The sequence below is a fragment of the Danio aesculapii genome, chromosome 4 (genome assembly GCF_903798145.1).
Source record: "Danio aesculapii chromosome 4, fDanAes4.1, whole genome shotgun sequence".
Taxonomy (NCBI): Eukaryota; Metazoa; Chordata; class Actinopteri; order Cypriniformes; family Danionidae; genus Danio; species Danio aesculapii.
The window spans coordinates 60113641-60126352 of NC_079438.1; the positions used below are offsets into that span (position 1 = coordinate 60113641).

A 12712-nucleotide genomic window follows, 5' to 3' on the forward strand; every position below is an offset into this window, starting at 1 on the left:
TATTGTTTTACATTACTGGGGTGGTCGGGGTAGGGGTGGACGTCTAAAAATTACAATTAATGGGTAATTTTATATAAATAGTTGTCGTCATAATTCATGTTTTTTACATAATTTTGAGGGGTAGACATTAATAAAATACAATTTAATGGGTAATTTAATAATAATACTCGGTATAATTACTGTTTTTACATTACTGAGGTTAGCTTTAGAGTTGGGGTTGACGTCCGTCTGCTGCTGTATCCCTTCTAGCTACATAAAATGGCGGTCTCCGTAGACCTCTACCAGTACAGTGAACACTACAGACAACATGTTCAAATACAACACAAAACTTTGTGTTTTAATGATAAACCTTTCAGAAACGTGTACATAATGCACTATTATTTCCTGCATACTGCACACCCACTTCCGGTGCAGTAGTGCTGTGCAGTACGGGTAGTGCACTCGACGGATATTGAGACGCGGTGTCTCTCGTGATGAAAACACGGAAAACGGAAGAGGCTGTCGTGCTCTCGGGGTGAGAAAATAAACACTAATTCTGACATTAAATAGATCATATAATCACCGGACAGCGCTCGCTGCATCGCGCTTCAGCGCGTCATTCAGTACTGCGGCTTTACTATAGTAAAACACGGTGAACAGCGGCAGGGTTCGACTGATCTGCGTGTTTATAGAACAGAAAAAGCCCAGACTTGTGTTCTGACGCGGATATCCGTCAGCTTATGTTTATAATAACACATCGCTGTGTGATCATATCATGTTTTATCCTGTCAGATGTACAGCTGACTTCAGTTTCTGTCGATTCAGTGTCAGAATAACCCGTACTGAAGCTCGGAACCACACCGTACCGACTCACTTTCGCTTTTATTTCTCTTTTAACCGATTTTAACTGCAGTTTCACGCAGAAACAGGCTGAAAGAATCACGCGCTGATGCGGGAAAGTCCCGCAAAACTGTGACGTCACGGCGCTACGCGGGCAGATTGACAGAATGCTCGTTATTAACTCCGCGCAGTGTTATTAAATCATCGTTAGCTTATCATGTCTGTGTTTCGTTGTTCCGTGTGAATGTCAGTGAACCGAAAGCTAAAGTGTTAAGAAACCGAGCAGCTGTGGTGCCTTTAATATTCGCAGCTAACGCACAATGTTTTGCTAACGTTCAGTTCCAATGTTTTTATTTGTTTAAATGTTTATTATTATTATTATTATTATTATTATTATTATTATGCCATGATAATGGACCGTCTCTGTTGAGTGTTCTGTCAGCGCAGTAGCAGTATAAATAATGATCAGAATATTATTATTGTCCAGAATGCGCTTCTAAAACTGATGACCACTGTTTAATAAACTAACCTGACAAACATTTAGCATATCTGATGAGTGTATTAGCGCATAAAGAGCTGTGCTGATGTCTTCAGAACATCATTACCGGTCAGAACACGAATATTCTGTTGGCCTCATGGGTTCTGTTGCTGGAATGTTCAGTATTAGCCCTGATAATAACACTGAGTGATCATCATAGTAATACAGTGAGCATAGACTTGTCATAATAACTGCTCTCGGGGCTTACTACGGTTTGGAAATGTTCAAGTTTATGTTCTACCATTCCTGCAGTATAGATGTTTATTTACATGTTGTCAAAGGGTTTTAATTCATTTATTTAGGGCAGCAGCAAAGGAGCATTCACATCTAAAACTACAGGTCAGCCCTGGAGTCAGCGATCATCTGAAGAATAAAAACAGCACAGTGACATATTTATAAATGAAGAGAAATCTGTGTGTTTAAAGCTAATGCAGACAGCAGTAGTCAGGGATTTATTTGAGTTATTTAGCCTGACATGCTGCAAAACACTGTAAATGTGTCTTAAAATAAAGTCCAGAGTGCTCAACAGGAGAACAGATGTGGTTATTTACACAGACTCTCATACTTTAGAGTGGTATTTTAATGCACCGTTGTTATACTGTCAGTATCGTACACCGGCCTGTCATATCAGTGTGTTGAACACCTAACCCTAACCTGATTTATGATGCTCATGACTCTGTGCTGTGTGTTCAGGTGAATCTACAGTCATCATGCAGAGTACGGCTAATTACCTGTGGATGATGTCCGACCTGCTGGGTCAGGGGGCCACAGCAAACGTGTACCGCGGTCGACACAAGGTAAAGTTATCTTCATCATCATCATCATCATCACACTGACCACCAGCATTCACTGCGTCTGTGCTCTGATGCAGCACACTCTCCCTCACACATGTCTTTACACATCATCACCTTCAGTTTTTGATTGTTAAACTGGATGTGTGAATCTAGGATGCGTCCCCAATCACATACTTTCATACTATATAGTACACTAAAACAGTATGCGATCCATGTAGCATGTCTGAACTCATGTTAAAGTAATAGCAGATGTAAACAGAATAAAATCTGTACAGAAACAGCAGGACACGTCTGCAGGATGTGTGTGTGTCTCTGCTGAAGTCTTCTCTCTGTGTGCAGAAAACAGGCGATCTGTACGCCGTCAAAGTGTTCAATAACCTGAGCTTCCTGCGGCCGCTGGACGTGCAGATGAGGGAGTTTGAGGTGCTGAAGAAACTCAATCACAAAAACATCGTCAAGCTGTTCGCCGTGGAGGAGGAGGTGAGATATAACACACACTCTTCCACTGATGAATGACCGATGCTCCACTTACTGCAGTCCAGCAGCTCTTCAGGAATTGAACTGAGGGATGTAAATGTGTACTCCAGCATCTGCTCAGTGCCTTTACTCCACTATTTTCTCCATCTTCAGTCATTAATGTATGTGTATTTGATATTATCTGTGGTTATTAGCTGAGTAAAGTGCAACAGAGAGACTCCAGCATGATTTCACTGGGGTAATCATGCCAAAAGACTCTTCTATTAGTCTATAAGGCACTACACAACAGACTCCTTCTTACATTTCTGACAGCTTATCCAATATAACCCAAGCCGTTTGCTACGCTCTTCTAGCGCTGGACTTGTAGAGTTTCACTCTGTTAACCTGCTGTGATCTGGCGGCTCTTCTTTAAGTCACTGTTCTGCAATAATGAGGAATTGTCTCTCAAGTGAAGTGAAAGAGTCCCGCAGCACTCATGTGTTTACAGCGTGTTGAGACGCATCTTATTAAAATTGTGTATGAGTTCAACAAGCTGTGAAGAGTATGCATTGTATGTGTATTGTGTGTGTGTATGTGTGTGTGGTGTGTGCAGGCATATGTGAGGACTATTGTGTGGATATATGTGTGTGCATATATGCCTTTATCTGACTATATATCTGTTGTTTATTATGCTTTATTTGTCAGTTTTCTGTGGTTTATTTTAATGCTTGTGTGTTGTTTGTGAAGCACTTTGAGTTGCATACATGTAGGAAAAATTGCTATACAAATCACATTTATTATTATTATTATTATTATTATTATTATTATTCTGAGTGGTTGCTGGGCAGTTGCTAAGGCATTGCCAGAGTGTTTTGTCTGGTTGTTAAGGTGTTGCTAGGCGGTTGCTAAGGTGTTCTGAGTGGTTGCTAAGGTGTTGCTGGGTGGTTGCTAGCGAGCTCCAGGTAGTTCGTAAGGTGTTGTAGGCGGTTGCTAGTGTTTTGAGTAGTTGCTAAGGCGTTGCTAGAGTGTTTCATGTGGTTGCTAAAATGTTGCTAGGGTGTTCTGAGTGGTTGCTAAGGCATTGCTAGGCGGTTGTTAGGGTGTTCTGAGTAGTTGCCAAGGGATTGCTAGGGTGTTTTATGGGCTTGCTAAAATGTTGCTAGGTGGTTGCTAGGGTATTCTGAGTGGTTGCTAAGGCATTGCTAGGTGGATGCTAAGGTGTTCTAGGTCATTGCTAAGGTGTTACTAGGTGGTTCTAGGGTGTTCTGAGTAGTTGCTTGGCGGTTGCTAAGGTGTTGCTAGGTCATTGCTAAGGTGTTGCTAGGGTGTTCTGAGCTAGTCGGTTGCTAAGGCATTCCTTGGTGGTTGCTAATGAGTTGTTTGGGTGTTCTGATTGGTTGCTAGGCGGTTGCTAAGGTGTTGCTAGGCGGTTGCTTGGGGCGTTCCGAGTATTTGCTAAGGCATTGCTAGGTGGTTGCCAAGGTGTTCAAGGTCATTGCTAAGGTGTTGCTGGGTGGTTACTAGGGTGTTCTGTCTGGTTAGTAGGCAGTTGCTAAGGCGTTGCTAAGGTGTTGCTAGGCAGTTGCTAAGGTCTTGCTAGGTGGTTGCTAAGGTGTTCTGAGTAGTTGCTAGGCAGTTGCTAACATAAATTACATGGTTCTAGTATGAATTAGCATGTTGTTAGCTTGTTTCTAGTATAAATCAGCATGTTTGCATGTTTCTAATATAAACTAGCATGTTGTTAGCATGAATTTAGTATGAATTAGCATGTTGTTTGTCCAGTGTAAAGTCAGTGGCTGTTTTTTATAATGGAAGTCTATGGAACAGTTGCTAGGGTGCTGGAAGTGGTTGCTAGGATATGGCTAGTAAGTTAAAAGGTCATCAGTCATTGGCAGATTGGTAGTCTGAGTTAAATGAGCCCAACCTTAAGTCTGTATGACAGTCTGGAGGAAAGTTATGAGGTAAAGTTCGGTCCAATGTTTAGTCAACGGGACTTTTCAGAATTTCCTAAGTCAGTTTTCGGAAAACTGGATCAGTTGTAAATGAAAAAGCACCTTAATTCAGTATAGTGTGGAGGTGAGGGTGTGTTTGGTGGTTGCAGTATGAACAGTGCAGCAGGAGATACGTTGTTAAAATAGTCTAAGAAGAAGATAAATAAGGCAGAAGAATAAGTTTATGTAGTGTAACAGTGTGCTGTCTTTCTCAAGCTCAAGCTCCAGACTTATACACATAACCTATACACATGAGGATACATGTACTCTTACATCAGACAGAACTAAAGAGAAAGCGTACGAGTTTAAGCAGAATCTGCAGTTCCCTGTTCGTCTTCCTCATGTGTGACCCGTCAGACCGGTTTGTGTTCATAGTGGATGTCAAGCAGAACTAACATTGCTAATACTAATGATGCGGTGTTGATGATGTTATTCCTGTCAGTCCAACACACGTCATAAGGTGCTGGTGATGGAGTATTGCCCCTGCGGGAGTCTCTACACCGTCCTGGAGGAGCCCACCAATGCGTATGGCCTGCCGGAGGACGAGTTCCTCATCGTTCTGCAGGACGTCGGTAAGATCAGTGTAATAACACAGGATTAGCTATTACTGATTACAGATGAATACAAGTTCATAACACTCAGAGTCATGTACACCTCACTGTTAGTGTTGAACACTGAATAACACATCTGACGAGTTTAACACACTCACTGCACATTAAACACATTACAAGACAGCAACATCACTAAAAACAGTATTCAGTACTGGGAAACACCCATACACACTCATTAACACACACTCATACACTACGGCCAATTTAGTTTATCAATTCTCCTATAGCGCATGTGAAACGAATCAGATTCACTCAAAACTGAAGACTCAAATGAATCATGTGAGTGAATCATTTGTGTGGTGTGTGATTCAGTGGCAGGAATGAATCACCTGCGCGAGTACGGCATCGTGCATCGAGACATCAAGCCAGGGAACATCATGCGTGTGATCGGAGATGACGGATTCTCCGTGTACAAACTCACAGACTTCGGAGCCGCGCGTGAGCTGGAGGACGACGAGCAGTTCGTATCGCTGTACGGCACAGAGGAGTATCTGGTGAGAGACGGTCTCTAGAGTCTTTAATTTCAGTAATATCATAAACACAACACAATGCTACTGATGTTCTCACGTTAGCGATGCTGTAAGTGAGAAAAACGTTTTCAAAGTTATTTAAGATTATAGTAAAAGAGCTTTCTAAAAACATGAATGTGTTACGTTATAAATACAAACAAATATGATATTTAAGCTTTCAATTATTTAGCATTACATTATAAAAGCATTACAAAAGCAACGTTCCCACAACGTTTGCAGATCATTGCTTTAATGTTTGTGTTGTGCACATTTATTTATTTACATATTTGATATTTCAGCATCCAGACATGTACGAGCGAGCGGTGCTGAGGAAAGACCACCAGAAGAAATATGGGGCTACGGTGGATCTGTGGAGCATCGGAGTCACGTTTTACCACGCCGCCACTGGGAGCCTGCCATTCAGACCCTTTGAGGGGCCGCGCAGAAACAAAGAAGTCATGTAGGAGCCTTTATCTTCATCCTCTCGGCTAGTGGAGTTAGCATGATGAACTGATTAGATCTATCTGGAATATAGACTAGTTTTAAACAGTAGATGGCGCTCTAGGCTAGTTTTAACAGCAGACAGCACTCTAGGTTAGTGCTTATTAGTGGGTGGTGCTCTATGCTCATTTTATAACAGCAGATGGCGCTCTAGGCTAGGGTTTAACAGCAGACTGTGCTCTAGGCTAGTTTACAATAGCAGATGGCGCTCTAGGCTAGTGTTTAACAGCAGATGGAGCTCTATAATTGTTTTATAACAGCAGATGGTGCTCTAGGCTAGTTTTTAAAGAGTAGATGACGCTCTATTCAAGTTTATAACAGCAGATGGCGCTTTATGCTTGTTTTATAACAGCAGATAGAGCTCTAGGCTAGTTAAAAACAGCAGATAGCGCACTAGGCTAGTTTACAACAGCAGATGGCGCTCTAGGCCACTTTATAACAGCAGATGCCGCTCTAGGCTAGTGTTTAACAGCAGATGGGGCTCTATAATTGTTTTACAACAGCAGATGGTGCTCTAGGCTAGTTTTTAAAGAGTAGATGGCGCTCTATTCAAGTTTATAATAGCAGATGGCGCTTTATGCTCGTTTTATAACAGCAGATAGAGCTCTAGGCTAGTTAAAAACAGCAGATGGCGCTCTAGGCTTGTTTTATAACAGCAGATGGCGCTCTAGGCTTGTTTTATAACAGCAGATGGCGCTCTAGGCTTGTTTTATAACAGCAGATGGCGCTCTAGGCTTGTTTTATAACAGCAGATGGCGCTCTAGGCTAGTTTATAACAACATATGACGCTCTATGCTCATTTTATAACAGCAGATGGCACTCAAGGCTAGTTTTTAAACAGTAGATAATGCTCAAGACTTGTTTCCTAACAGCAGATGGCGCTCTAGGCTAGTTTATAACAACATATGGCGCTCTATGCTCATTTTGTAACAGCAGATGGCGCTCTAGGCTAGTTTATAACAACATATGGCGCTCTATGCTCATTTTGTAACAGCAGATGGCGCTCTAGGCTAGTTTATAACAACATATGGCGCTCTATGCTCATTTTATAACAGCAGATGGCGCTCTAGGCTAGGTTTTAAAAAGTAGATATTGCTCTAGACTTGTTTTCTAACAGCAGACGGCGCTCTAGGCTAGTTTATAACAGTAAATGTCACTCTAGACTAGTGTTTATAGCAGTGGATGACGCTCTAGATTAGTGTTTAAACAGCAGACGGCGCTCTATGCTTGTTTTATAACAGTAGATGGCACTGTAGGCAGGTTTATAACAGCAGATGGCGCTCTAGACTCATTTTCTAACAGCAGACACCACTCTAGGCCAGTTTATAACAGTAGATGGTGCTCTAGGCTAGGTCAATAATTGATCAATAATTGTGTGTATGTGTGTGTGTGTGTGTGTGTGTGTGTGTGTGTGTGTGTGTGTGTGTGTGTGTGTGCGTATTTGTCTGCAGGTATAAGATCATCACAGAGAAGCCCCCCGGTGCTATCTCTGGACACCAGAAGTTTGAGAATGGGAAGATCGAGTGGAGCTCTGAGATGCCCATCTCCTGCAGCCTGTCCAAGTATGTGTGTGTGTGTCTGCACAGCTCGCATGTTATATGTGTTTGTGTGTGTATTATGTCTGAACATGTGTGTGTGTGTGTTTCAGGGGTCTGCAGAGCCTCCTGACGCCGGTGCTGGCCAATATCCTGGAAGCGGATCAGGAGAAGTGCTGGGGGTTTGATCAGTTCTTCGCGGAGACCAGCGACATCTTACACCGCATCGTGGTTTACGTCTTTAGTCTGCAGCAGGCCACGCTGCACCACGTCTACATACACACTTACAACACGTGAGCACACACACACACAGCTCACACACAAGTGAACATTCCTCTCAGTAGCTCAGTGTGTGTGTGTCCATCCTCTGCTGATGTTTTCCTCCTGGTCTTGTGTTCTCCAGAGCGAACCTCTTCCAGGAGCTGCTCTTCAGACGCACCAACATCACTCCATCCCATCAGGAGCTGCTGTACGAGGGCCGACGCCTCGTGCTCGACCCCAACCGGCAGGCCCAGACCTTCCCCAAGACCTCCAGAGACAATCCCATCATGCTCCTGTGCAGAGACCCCGTCAACACCGTGGGCCTGCTGTTCGAGGACCGTGAGTCTGGCGCCGCTAGTGTTGAAGAGATGATACACAGTTATTGTATAGAAGTATACAACAGTTAGCATGTTTTAATAACTGATCATAACACTGGCCTGTGTGTTTACAGCCAGTCCACCCAAAGTACAGCCACGCTACGACCTGGACCTGGACGCCAGCTACGCCAAGGTGAGAAACACTGAACTCAATCAACAATGAACCAAATTAAATACTGTTGAGCTGAAGTGAATCAACACTGAACTGAAGTGAATCAATATTTTACTGAACCGAATCTTTATTTTAGTGAATTGAAATATTGAAATTACTGAATCAACCACGAACTAAATGAATAATGAACAACTGCCTTATAAACGGTGCAGAAAAGTAAACTTTCAGAACCGGCGTTTATTCATAGGAACTGAGTTAGAGATCGTCTTTGGGTGTGTTTGTAAAGATCTGTGTGTGTGTTTGTGCTCAGACGTTCGCAGGTGATGTGGGATACCTGTGGAAAACATCAGATTCTCTGCTTCTGTACCAGGAGCTGGTGAGGAAAGGAGTCCGAGGCCTGAAGTGAGTCAAATGAATCAAATGAAAAAGTGAATCATGAAGAATCATTTTCTGAACTCTGACCACTGTTTGTCTTTGTATTAAAATGAACTGAATCAACAATTAACCAAATTGAAGTACTGTTGATCTGAATTGAATCAACAGTGACTCAAAAATGAAATTATTTGAATCACCTTATAGTGGAATAGAATCAGAACAGTAAACCAAACTGAATCAACAGTGAACTAAATTGAAGCACTGTTGAACTGAATTGAATCAACATAGAAATGAACTGAATCAATATCTAACTGAACTGAATCGTTATTTTACTGAATTGGAATCTTGAAATTAACTGAATCAACAATGAACCAAATTGAATCAAAAATTAAATTAATTGAATTACCAGTGATCAGAATAGAATCAACAGTGAACCAAAATGAATCAACTGTGAACCAAAATGAATCAACGGTGAACCAAAATGAATCAACGGTGAACCAAAAATGAATCAACAGTGAACCAAAATGAATCAACAGTGAACCAAAATGAATCAACAGTGAACCAAAATGAATCAACGGTGAACCAAAAATGAATCAACAGTGAACCAAAATGAATCAACAGTGAACCAAAATGAATCAACAGTGAACCAAAATGAATCACCAGTGAACCAAAATGAATCAACAGTGAACCAAAATGAATCACCAGTGAACCAAAATAAATCAACAGTGAACCAAAATGAATCAACAGTGAACCAAAATGAATCAACAGTGAACCAAAATGAATCAACAGTGAACCAAAATGAATCACCAGTGAACCAAAATGAATCAACAGTGAACTGAAATGAATCAACGGTGAACCAAATCAATCAACAGTGAACTAAAATTAATCAACAGTGAATCACAATGAATCACTAGTGAACTGAAATGAATCACCAGTGAACCAAATGAATCAACAGTGAACCAAAATGAATCACCAGTGAACCAAAATGAATCAACAGTGACCCAAAATGAATCACCAGTGAACCAAAATGAATCACCAGTGAACCAAAAAGAATCAACAGTGAACCAAAAAGAATCAACAGTGAACTGAAATGAATCAACAATGAACCAAATTAATCAACAGTGAATCAGAACAAATCAACAGGGAATCAAAATGAATGAACCGTGACCCAAAAAAAATCAACAGTGAACTGAAATGAATCAACGGTGAACCAAATTAATCAACAGTGAACTAAAATTAATCAACAGTAAATCAGAATAAATCAATAGTGAACCAAAATTAATCAACTGAACCCAAATGAGTGAACATTGAATCAAAATGAATCAACAGTGAATCAAAATGAATCAACTGGACCAAAATGAGTCAGTAGTGAACTGAACTAAATGAACAGTGAACAGATTGAATCAACACTGTAATAATCCACACAGAGGTGTTTAGCTGTGTACAGGAATGTTTTGAATGATGTTCCTGTGGTTCTGTCCCGAAGGATGGAGTGTTTGATTGTGTGTGTGTTTCTCTGTGTGTGTGTGTGTGTGTGTGTTCTGTGTGTTTTAGTGAGCTGATCAGAGATGAGTACAGTGAGACGATGCACAAGAAGACGGAGGTGCTCCACCTGTGCAGCCACTGCAGCCAGACACTGGAGCGCAGCGAACAACTGTGAGTGTGTGTGTGTGTGTTATAGAGGACTAAGACACTCTTCTGCTGTCTGCACACATACACACACACACATTGCTCATCGTCTGTGTGTGTTTCAGCTGTGAGGCGCTGATGCAGGGAAATATCCTGTCAGCCGAGTACGATGAGATCCGGGACACGAGGAAGAAGGTGCTGCGGGTGAGTGAAGCCGTTCATTAAACCCAGATCACACCAGGCTGAATGAGGATAAACATTAATATAAGGATCAATATATTAGTGTCCACACACACACACACACACACACACACACACTAGCACTGGAGTCCTGGAATAGGAAGAGTGTCTTGGTGAAGTGTGTTTTCGACGTATCCCCCATCTGCTGCTCTCTGATCTGTACGTTTACACTCTTTACACACTTTACACGTTTACTGAGTGTGTATCGGCTAAATGAATATTGATCTGCTCATCAGATCCTGATCCAGATTTAACTGCTCTCACTTATAATACAGCGTCTCTGATGCTTATTTAATTATTATTATTTTAACTTAAAGGTGTAGCTCATCTACTCAGCCTTTACCTCTGTCAAACCTGTTGAACACTAAAGAAGATCATTTGAAGAATGTTGGAAACCGGTAACCATTGACTTCCATAATATTTGTTTTTCCTACTATGGAGGTCAATGGTTACAGGTTTTCAGCATTCTTCAGAATATCTTCTTTAGTGTTCAACAGAAGAAAGAAAACAGTGAGTAAACCAGGTAAACATGGAGTAAACTGTGTGTAAACACTGTAAACAGTGAGTAAACAGAGGAAACAGAGGAAACAGTGAGTAAACTGTGTGTAAACTGTGAGTAAACCGAGTAAACACTGAGTAAACAGAGGAAACAGTGTGTAAACAGTGAGTAAACTGTGTGTAAACTGAGTAAACCGAGTAAACAGTGTGTAAACGGTGAGTAAACAGTGTGTGAACTATGAGTAAACTGAGTAAACAAGGCAAACAGTAAGTAAACTGTGAGTAAACTAAGTAAACAGTGAGTGAACAAGGTAAACATAGAGTAAACAGTGAGTAAATGGGGTAAACTGTGAGTAAACTGAATAAACAGTAAATAAACCGGGTAAACAGTGAGTAAACAGTGAGTAAACTGGGTAAACAGTGAGTAAACAGTGGGTAAACAGTGAGTAAACAGTGAGTAAACCAGGTAAACAGTGAGTAAACCGGGTAAACAGTGAGTAAACATTGAGTAAACTGGGTAAACAGTGAGTAAACAGTGGGTAAACAGTGAGTAAACAGTGAGTAAACCGGGTAAACAGTGAGTAAACCGGGTAAACAGTGAGTAAACATTGAGTAAACTGGGTAAACAGTGAGTAAACAGTGAGTATACTGGGTATACAGTGAGTAAACAGTTAGTAAACTGGGTAAACAGTGAGTAAACTGGGTAAACAGTGAGTAAACTGGGTAAACAGTGAGTAAACAGTGAGTAAACAGTGGGTAAACAGTGGGTAAACAGTGAGTAAACAGTGAGTAAACCGGGTAAACAGTGAGTAAACCGGGTAAACAGTGAGTAAACATTGAGTAAACTGGGTAAACAGTGAGTAAACAGTGAGTAAACTGGGTATACAGTGAGTAAACAGTGAGTAAACTGGGTAAACATTGAGTAAACTGGGTAAACATTGAGTAAACTGGGTAAACAGTGAGTAAACATTAAGTAAACTGGGTAAACAGTGAGTAAACTGGGTAAACAGTGAGTAAACAGTGAGTAAACTGGGTATACAGTGAGTAAACAGTGAGTAAACTGGGTAAACATTGAGTAAACTGGGTAAACATTGAGTAAACTGGGTAAACAGTGAGTAAACATTGAGTAAACTGGGTAAACAGTGAGTAAACAGTGGGTAAACAGTGAGTAAACAGTGAGTAAACCGGGTAAACAGTGAGTAAACCGGGTAAACAGTGAGTAAACAGTGAGTATACTGGGTAAACAGTGAGTAAACAGTGAGTATACTGGGTATACAGTGAGTAAACAGTTAGTAAACTGGGTAAACAGTGAGTAAACTGGGTAAACAGTGAGTAAACTGGGTAAACAGTGAGTAAACAGTGAGTAAACAGTGGGTAAACAGTGGGTAAACAGTGAGTAAACAGTGAGTAAACCGGGTAAACAGTGAGTAAACCGGGTAAACAGTGAGTAAACATTGAGTAAACTG

General features: G+C 41.2%; 1 protein-coding gene across 1 annotated transcript in view; it reads left to right on the plus strand.

Annotated features, from left to right (window-relative positions):
- The first annotated feature begins 413 nt into the window (after positions 1-413).
- The window catches only part of tbk1 (TANK-binding kinase 1), a 15115-nt gene continuing 2816 nt past the window's right edge, over positions 414-12712 (plus strand). Inside the window, exons 1-13 of the mRNA XM_056456314.1 lie at positions 414-514; positions 2051-2154; positions 2491-2631; positions 5041-5170; positions 5522-5703; positions 6018-6178; positions 7671-7781; positions 7868-8047; positions 8158-8354; positions 8467-8525; positions 8815-8906; positions 10434-10535; positions 10634-10712. Of these exons, the coding sequence (XP_056312289.1) occupies positions 2068-2154; positions 2491-2631; positions 5041-5170; positions 5522-5703; positions 6018-6178; positions 7671-7781; positions 7868-8047; positions 8158-8354; positions 8467-8525; positions 8815-8906; positions 10434-10535; positions 10634-10712 (1521 nt within the window). The 5' untranslated portion in view covers positions 414-514; positions 2051-2067. The remainder of the gene's footprint in view (positions 515-2050; positions 2155-2490; positions 2632-5040; positions 5171-5521; positions 5704-6017; positions 6179-7670; positions 7782-7867; positions 8048-8157; positions 8355-8466; positions 8526-8814; positions 8907-10433; positions 10536-10633; positions 10713-12712) is intronic.